Source organism: Psammomys obesus, unplaced genomic scaffold (genome assembly GCF_907164565.1).
Source record: "Psammomys obesus unplaced genomic scaffold, mPsaObe1.curated_primary_1811, whole genome shotgun sequence".
In the NCBI taxonomy this organism is placed as follows: Eukaryota; Metazoa; Chordata; class Mammalia; order Rodentia; family Muridae; genus Psammomys; species Psammomys obesus.
In genome coordinates, this window is record NW_026596046.1 from 20423491 (window position 1) to 20432739 (window position 9249).

Below are 9249 nucleotides of genomic sequence, written 5' to 3' on the forward strand. Positions count from 1 at the left end.
GTGTGTGTGTGTGTGTGTGTGTGTGTGTGTGTGTGTGTGTGTGTGTGCACGTGCATGTACTGGTTAGGGTTTTGTCAACTGAACACAAGTTAGAGTCATCTAGGAAGAGGGAACCTCAATTGAGAAAATGCCCCTATTATGTTTGTGGGTGGGCAAGCTTGTGTGGCGTTTTCTTGGTTTTTAATGATGTGGAAGGGCTCAGCCCACTGGAGGGCAGTGCTAAGCCTGGATGGGTAGCCCCAGGTTGAATAAAAACACGAGCTGGGTTAGCTATGTGAAGCAAGCCAGTAAGCAACATTCCTTCGTGGGCTCTGCTTCAGTTTGGGCCTCCAGGTTGCTGCCTTCCTTGGGTTCCTGCCTTGTCCCCCAATGACAGACCACAACTGGGACATGGAAACTTAAACCCTTTCCTTCCCAAGTTGCTCTTGGTCCTGGTGTGTTATCAGAGCAGTTGAAAACAAACCAGAGCAGGCTGTGAATACAAATTTTGGCACTAACAGATCAAATAGTCTCTCAGGACCCTTTAACGTTCAGAAAACACTGTTCATATTGAGTTAGCAGACAGCAATAGTAGATCTGCTGTAGCCCCACCCATGTCATTCCCAAGCCTGCATTTCTGCCAGCCCTATCAGACTCAGATGGGGGATCTCCTTCTCTCGCCCACAGAGTGATGCTCGTGTGCTCTTTGCTCTTAAAGACACTCTGTGTTCTCTTCATTTTGTGGAACCCTGATCTACCTGTCCCCGCTGCCCTGCCTTTCCCCCTCAGAGGTCTCCACACAATGCTCCTGCAAGATTCTCATCCTCATCGCCTGGCATTTGCTGGCCTGCTCTTGTCTGGCTGGTTTAACGTTTTTAGTTTCCTGCCACTTCTGATTCTATTCATTCCCTCCATTTGCAAACAAAACCGCAACATATCTCAAGCTTTCAGATCACTCTGTTAGAGCCACTGTCTTTTGTGGTCTGGGATGCTTACTTGTTGACAATGAATGAGAGGATGATCCCAGCTGTATTTCATGTCCTTCAAGGAACTGCTGCCAAGCCAGCCGGGAGAAGATAAATACTCCCACCACTGTGGTTTACGAAGGGTGAGCTCTGAATTTACACAGAGTGTGGGTGTTCAAAGGCTTTTGTTTTAATTAGGAAAATAAAAAATTAGAGTTTATAAGGCGAAGCCAAGGGATCGGCTGTTCTGACCTGGCTGTCGGCCATGGAATGTGTTCTCAATCAATATGGTTGTTGCCCTGCCATTTGTCATCTCGCTTTCAAGTCCCTCCCTTGAGCCTTCTGTACTTGCATGGGATTCCCAACATTTCAACGGGTTTTGCTACCCTAGCTCCCATTTTTCATATATGAAAATGAAAGAAGTAGTGCAGACTGAGACATTGTATATTTTCTTCACTGCTATTTTGGCTTCTCTGCGAATGGAAATTGTATTTGCTAAATCCGAATCCTTCTGTGTTTCAGGAATGTGCTTTCCTAACCACGGCTAACACCGCAGCCTTCTTTTTAAGGAAAGACCTAAATGTGCTGTGGGGATTTAATTCCTGCAAATGTCCTAGAAGGGTATTCTTGTTGTCTTCATTTGAGGGCCCTGTAAGCCAAGGTGGCAGAGAACTAAGGAGTGGCCCAGTGTCTCAGAGCTAGTCAGTGGTGGACAGAGAGAGATCTGATGGCTTGTCACAGCAGCTGGAGAACTCTAGTCCAAATCTACAAATTACAAAATAATCCAAACTCAGGGAATGTATGAGCACCAGCACAACACCTGATGGCCTAGATGGGGCTGCAGTCAAAATTCAGACACACTTAAAACCCCAGGACATCACCTCCAGGTTTCATGCAGAAGACACCCAGGAAACCAGTGACTTTTGTGTTCAGGCTTTGGGATAGTTCATAATGTATACGCAGATAGTCTGGAATTTAAAGCAAATATTCAAAATCTGAGGAGCTTCAAGGGCCAAACATTTTGGGCAAGGAAGCTCAGCTTGCTCTAGGGAAGGAGCTTCGGTTTCCTGTCAGCTTGCAGGAATTCAGGTTTCTTCCATCCGAAGCGACTGCCCCATGGAACTTAGTCTAAGATTACGGTGTGCTGTGGTATCTCAGTGTTCTAAGGCAACATGAGGCAATTGTTGGGTGTCAGGGATGGCTTTCTGGGAAGCATGATTGGTGAGCTGAGATCTTGACATCTGGAGGTATCAGAAGCACCATGTGGCAGGTATGTGGGATGTGAAGTGTGTTGGGGGTGTGGTCCATGTTTCCGGCTGTTGAAGATCTCTGTGTATAGACAAAGGCCTGCAGGACCAAGGGGACTGGTCAGGGCAGAATGAAGCAGATGCTGGTGGTAGCCCAGGTTCAGCAAAGAGCTTGGGCTTTATCTGGAGGCAGTAGCAGCTGAAGGGTATCAGCCAGGAAAATAGCATAACTGTCACTGTTCCACGTTGTGAAGATCTAAAGCAGTTTGCTTCTAGTTAATTCACCACGATAAACCAAACCTCAGCAAATCTCAAGTAACATGTCTCTCATTATCCTGATAAGGATATCAGTTCTGGTGTGAGATTTCTGGACCAAAAGACAGGCTCATGAAAGGCGTTTTCTGCTGTCAGGTTTCCTCTCAGAAACTCACTGTCCACTTCCCTCGGCACCAGCAACAGACACTTGCCTTCTCTCAGACTTGGTTAACACTGGAAAATTATCTTTGGAGAGAATATTCTTTTCTGTTTCTTATTTTCTGCACTGAACTTTGGTTAATGGAGGGATTTACATTACCACGTGATATATAAAAATCAGCATAACTTAATTTCTTTCAAAAAATCAAATGTTTGCCTGAGCACAGCTGAATAAGCCAAAGTGTCCTACTTTGGTGCTTAAATATCATTACCGAGTAAATATTTCATTGCTAGTAGCATATTTTAATTATTTTCTGTTTTGTTGTTGTTGTTGTTGTTGCTGTTGTTAATGCGTCTGATTGTCTTGCCTGCGTGCATGTCTGTCACCTGTGTGCCTGCCTGGTAAGGCATCAGAAGACTGTGTCTTACCCCCTGGAACTGGAGTTACAGATGTTGAGAGTCACAGTGTGGCTGCTGGGAGCTGAGCTTGGGTCCTCTGCAAGATCTAGGGCTAAACTAGAGTTAGATAAAACTGGGGGCTGGAGGGATGGCTCAGCTGGTAAGAGCACTGGCTTCTCTTCTATGATCCAGGGTCAGCTCCCGACATCATGTGGCAGCTCGTACCTGTCTGCAACTACAGTACCAGGGCGTCCGACAGTACCGGGGCGTCCGATACACTCTCCTGGCCCCTGCAGGCACTGCACACATGTGATGCACAGAAACACGTAGGCAAAGCAGCACGCACATAAAATAAAACATACAGGTGAATTTATTTTCATAGAGCAGCAAGTGCTTTTAACTGTTCAATTAGCTCTCCGGTTCCCAATTTTAACTTTTTAATTCTATTTTTTCTATCAGGCTAGGCAATTACTCCATAATTGTTCCTTTTTTCAAAGATGTCCTCAGCTGTTTTCAATCTCCTGTAAATCTTTAGAGCTGTTTGGTGTCCCTTCAGCCCCAAACTCTAACAACCTCAGAGATTTAGATTGAAGTTAGATCAGTTTGGGGGGGGGGGGGGGGAAAAACAACAGTCATTGTAGCTCTTAGCCTTGTGCTCCAGGGTAGAGGATGTCTTTGGGATCTGAATCTATTCAGTATTTCAATTTTTTAAAAATTAAGTTTTATTCACGTGTTAGTGCCGTGGCACATGTGTGAGGAGGTCAGAAGATCATGTCCGGGAGTCAGTTCTCCCCTTCCACCACATGGTCCTAGGCACCGAGCCCAGGCTGAATCCGGCTTGACAGCAAGCGTCTTTACCTGGTATGCCATCTGACTGGCCCTTACCCAGCATCTCATAGTCGTACCCATATCAGACCAACGTAGTCTGCATAAAATTTTCACTTACAAGCTCATAGAATTATGGAAATGTTCTTATATTTCTAAGACTTGGCTTTTCTCACTTATAAAATTAAAGAGGTAAGATAACAATTATATTAAGTAATATATATATAATTAACAATTATATTAAGTAATATATTTGCTTGTACATATATTTAGTATAGGATCTGACAGCTAACATTTTGTTACCTGAATTCTGTGGAAACAGGTCATTTTTGCATTACATATCTATGTTTTTATTTATCCATGAATAAAATATGCATATTTACTTATACATAAATACATTTGTGAATTATCTTATTGAATTCTTACTTTTCCCAAGTTTTCAGTTAACTTTATGTTTTGTAACTATCAGATAAATTTTAAACCATGATACGCTGTCTACTGGGTTTATTCTTTGGCTGGAGAACAAGTTTTTGTTTGTTTGTTGAGAGAAGGTGTCAACTGGAAGACTAAATTACTGTAAAGCCAGGCTAGCCTCAAACTCACCATTCTCCTGTCTACACTTTCCAACTGCTGATCTCACATTGTGCAACACCGTGCCTGACCTTTGTTCATGTTTTCCTGGTATTTATACCTGCCTTTTGCCTTTTTTATTTTGTATTTTATTTTCATTTTCTATGTTAAATTACCTTTTCTCCCTTTATTGCCAACTGTTTTTGATACTTGCATATTTGGATTTTTTCCCATATAACTAAGATTATAGTGCTTCTCTAAAGCAAATCCAGGTAAGGCTTGTATTTTAATAGTATTGACAAACAATAAAGGCTTACTATTTATCATTTACTTGTTTGTGTGTGTGTGTGTGTGTGTGTGTGTGTTTATGCACGGGCTAAATGTGTGCCACAGCATGAGTGTGGAGGTCAGAGGGCAGCTTGTAGTTCATGCTCTCCTACCACGTTGCTCCCAGGGTTTGAACTCACGTCGTCAGGCTTGGCAGCAGTATGACTTTACCCACCGAGCCATCTTGCCGACCCAGTCAGGGATATTTTTACAGCATAGGTCCAGATCGTGATGGAGTTCATGAAAGTTTTCTTCTACTACATTTATTTTTCTTTTTATTCTATCTCTTTTCTTCATTGTACCTAAAGTCTGTAGAGTGGAAATTCTTATTTACTTGTTGCTGTCGGCTGAGGGGTTATCTTTAGTGTCTAGAAACCACCAGCATTCTGTGGCATGTGGCCTCTTCCACCTTTGGACCAGCAGCAGGAGCTGAGTGTTTCCCAGGACTTAAGACATGTCCCTTTACCTCTGGTCCTGCCACATCTCTGGCTTCAACCTGAGGAGCTCCATTTCTGGAGACCCCTCTGACGAGGCTGGGTCCATTATGACAACACAGGCTTATCTCTAAATTTATAACTGTAAGAACATCAGTTGGGTCCTTTTTGCTGTAGACTCTCACGTAATCACATATTCCAGGAGCTACCTGGGAATGTTGGGGAGGGGGAGCTGCTACTATGCCTACAACTTTTTTTGTGGGGGGAGGGTTCTGAGACACAGTTTCTCTGTGCCCTGGCTGTCCTGGACTCGCTTTGTAGACCAAACTGACCTCAAACTCACAGAGATCCACCTGCCTCTGCCTCCCTGGGTGCTGGGAGTACGGGCGTGCACCAGCGCAACTTTAGGCTTCAGTGTTAGAATTTCTGTATCACATCTTCCTGGAAGATAATGCTTTTCCAAGATGCATCTTTCCTTATTTTATTTTTGAAAATGCTTTCTGTTTCATGTTGCTGTCTCAATTATCTTCAACATCAGATTACCTAAGTTGCCTCTCTCTGTGACTCTAAAAATAGCAGTTTAATAATCGGCATTATGGACATAGCGTATACAATGATTCCTACCTGCTTATGGTGCCCCATCAATGAGATACTCAAGTCCGTAGCTGTGGGGTGGGAGGCAGAGACAGCAGTTATCCTCAGAGATGGGTCCTCGAATGAAGCGAGTTTCTTTATTTTGCAGTAGAAAATAATTTCAGGACGAGCTAGTTTGAAGTGGAGTCAGAGATTATTGAGAAAAGAGTTTAAGGTAGATGGAGGCTTGGGGGTTATCAGACCGGGAGGTTAACTCTCTCAAGGTTAAGCGACACCCCAACATGGCTGTGGGCTCCCAGGGGAGAGGCGCTCAAGTGTCTTAGCAGTCATTCCACACAGGACTCAGGAGCTGTTGGAAGTACACTGTTCTGGGTCTCGGTAAGCTTGAAATATCTCCGCATCTCAGCCGCAGCCTCTCACTGTTCTCCCGTTTATAAGGCGCTTCACATTGCATTTATCTCACTTCTTACAGTGTGAAGTCAAATATCATAGTCTTAGGGGGCGTGTTGCAATAAATAAACCTATGGACTGACACTACTCAATCCAGGGTTTTCTCTTTTTAATTAATTTATTTTTTTATTAATTACAGTTCATTTACTTTGTATGCCAGCTGTAGCCCCCTCCCTCATCCCTTCCCAATCCCACCCTCCCTCCCTTTTCCCCCTTGACCCTTCCCCAGTCCACTGCTAGGGGAAGTCCTCCTCCCCTTCCCTCTGACCCCAGCCTATCAGGTCTGGCCTCCTCTGTGGCCTAGTAAGGCTGCTCCCCTCTCAGGGGGAGGTGATCAAAGAGCCAGCCACTGAGTTCTTGTCAGAGACAATCCCCTTACTAGGGAATTCACCAATCCAGAGTTTTCGAAGCTTAATCTGCCACTGAATTCTTTCACCTGTCACTTTATTTTCTTTTAAAAAACTATTAGTTTGTTTATGTGTATGTGTAGGTTGGCATGTAAGGTTGGCATGTGTAAGTATGCCTATCTGTGTGCATGATAGTTTGTGTGTGTGTTAAGCGTAGGTATTTATGTTGCAAAGTGTGTGAGAAGCTCAGGGAATATCTTTTGGGGGTCAAGACAGAATTGCCTTCTCCCTTGTCTGAGGTTTTGTCTCTGCCAGTATGCTGCGTATTCAGGTTAGCTTCATATTTCAGGTTAGCTGCCCAGGAGCTTCTGGGTGATGCTCCTTTCTCCACTTTGCCATGGGAATGCTGGGATTATAGATTCCTGCTAGCACATCTAGCTTTTGACTTGGGTTCTGGGGTCGAACTTAGGTTGTAAGGCTCCTACAACAAGCACTTTTACCCTCTGAGCCATCTCCCCATCCTTGTTCTATTGATGTATTAATATCCTATGATTGCTTCGGAGTTATCTATTCATGCCCCTACTGAACCTACTTTTTAATGAATTCATAAAAAAGGGTTAGAAATATTTTCTGCAAATGGCCAGAGAGTAAATATTTTAGGTTATGCAGAATAAATATTCTGTTTTAAACACTCAGAGCTGTCCAGTAGCAGAAAAACACCCATAAATGAAAGGCTGACAAATGAGTGTGGCCGTGTCCCAGGTACAGCCCTCATCGTATACACTAAAATGTAGATTCTATTTCATTTTCATGTGGCACAGCATAATGTCCTCATTTATCACCAACAGTGTCAAACCATAAAAGTCATTTGTAGCCAATGAGCTCTTACAGGAAACAGTTCTAGGCTAGATTTCATTTGAGAAGCCCAGTTTGATAACCTTCATGACTTGGTGGGTAATAATTCAGGGTAAAGAATAAAAGCCTCACTCTGAGGCCAGTTTGTGTGCTCCCGTCATGTTCAAGAACCTTCAAAAGCGGGGGTGTTCACTAAACATGAAAGAACATCATAGCTTCATCCTCTTTGCAAACACCTTTGCCTTCTCCTGTCGCCCAGCTCTTAAGTCTGGAGAAGGTACAACATTCTCCCGTTACAAAGGAAAAGCTCGCCAAGGATTGGCTAATAGAGATTTGCAAAAACATCCATCCTGTAAAGGAAATCACGTGATTATCTCTGGTTATGGTTTATTTATCACATCCTACGAAATACTGTGGTGTTTTACACTGGTCTTAGCGTGAAACTTTGATTTTTGTGTGGAGGCGAAAGCACCGTGTCTTTAATGAAGAATTCTCTCTGTTGGTTGTAAGATGTCAAAATACACTAACTACATAACTGGCCCAGTAGTTGCTGGGACCATAGAATTCCTCTTGTGGCCCACATGTGACCCATCTCTCGGCTTCCGGTGTTCTTCAGGTTCATCCCGGAGCCCTGGTCGGCCTGCAGCACCACGTGTGGGCCCGGCACCCAGGTGCGTGAGGTGAGGTGTCGCGTGCTCCTCACGTTCACACAGACGGACACCGAGCTCCCCGAGGAGGAGTGCGAAGGCCCCAAGCCCCCCACCGAGCGACCCTGCCTCCTTGATGCCTGCAGTGACCAGAGCCCTGTGTCTCGAGAGAAGGGTGGCCCTCTCCAGGGAAAGGACAGTGAGATCACCTACGACTGGGAGTATGCTGGCTTCACCCCCTGCACTGCGACATGTTTGGGAGGTATTCGAACCCCTTCCTTTAGGGTAGATGTGTGGTCTATTGCTAAGGGTATGACCATATCGCCTAAGCCAGGTATGCAAATTAGCAAAACTCTAAAAGGGACGTATTCATTCAATAGCAAAACGATGCTTTTTTTTTTTTTCCTTTCTTTTTTATATTTGGGAACTATGATTATAGGATGACTAAAACAGTACCTTTGGCCTAAGAATCGGCTTCGCTGAGAGGGAAAGAAGGTCACTGAGTAATAAGGAATAAGTTAGAAAGTGCAGAATGAATACAGTGAAGCAATCTTACGTAGAATCTTATGTCACGGAATGAGGCAGCCTGGAATTTCGCGGAGCTGTTGCAATGGTCAGTTAGATGCATCCTGAGAAAATGTTTCTGTTGGCACCTGCCGCTAGGCCAGCAACCCGTCCAGAGCACACTCGCCCCCATGATGGATGGCTGTAGCTAGGCCAGGCTAGGCATAGGAGGTAACTGTTCTATAGAGCCAGAACCTCCTAAGAGAGAGAGGTGGGCCTTGGAATTATTCAAGCATTGTGGGATTTTTTAAGGAATTATGATCAACAGGGAGCAAGCACTGAGGAGCTGCTTTCTAGCTGTCTGCTTGAAGTGGAAGATGGAAATAGCGATCAAGAGGCCAGGGGCGTGGCTTAGCCAATAAAGCACTGGCTGCATGAGGACCTAAGTTCGATCACTAGTACTCAGTAAAAAGCCAGGAATGAAGGTGTGGCTGGTGAGGACAAGGGGATCCCAGAGACTCAGTGGCCAACTAATCTAATTAGTGAACCCCAGGCCAGTGAGCTACCGTGTTCAGAAACAAGGCAGATGGTGTCTAAGGAACAACACCCAAGCTGGATGTCTGGCCTTCACAGGCATTTGTGCCTACACACACACACACACACACACACACACACACACACACACACACACA

General features: G+C 44.5%; 1 protein-coding gene across 1 annotated transcript in view; it reads left to right on the forward strand.

Moving 5' to 3' along the window:
• Adamtsl3 (ADAMTS like 3) overlaps nt 1-9249 on the forward strand; it is a 272928-nt gene that overhangs the window by 189178 nt on the left and 74501 nt on the right. The window contains 1 exon segment of the mRNA XM_055623245.1: nt 8023-8315. Within this exon segment, the coding sequence (XP_055479220.1) occupies nt 8023-8315 (293 nt within the window).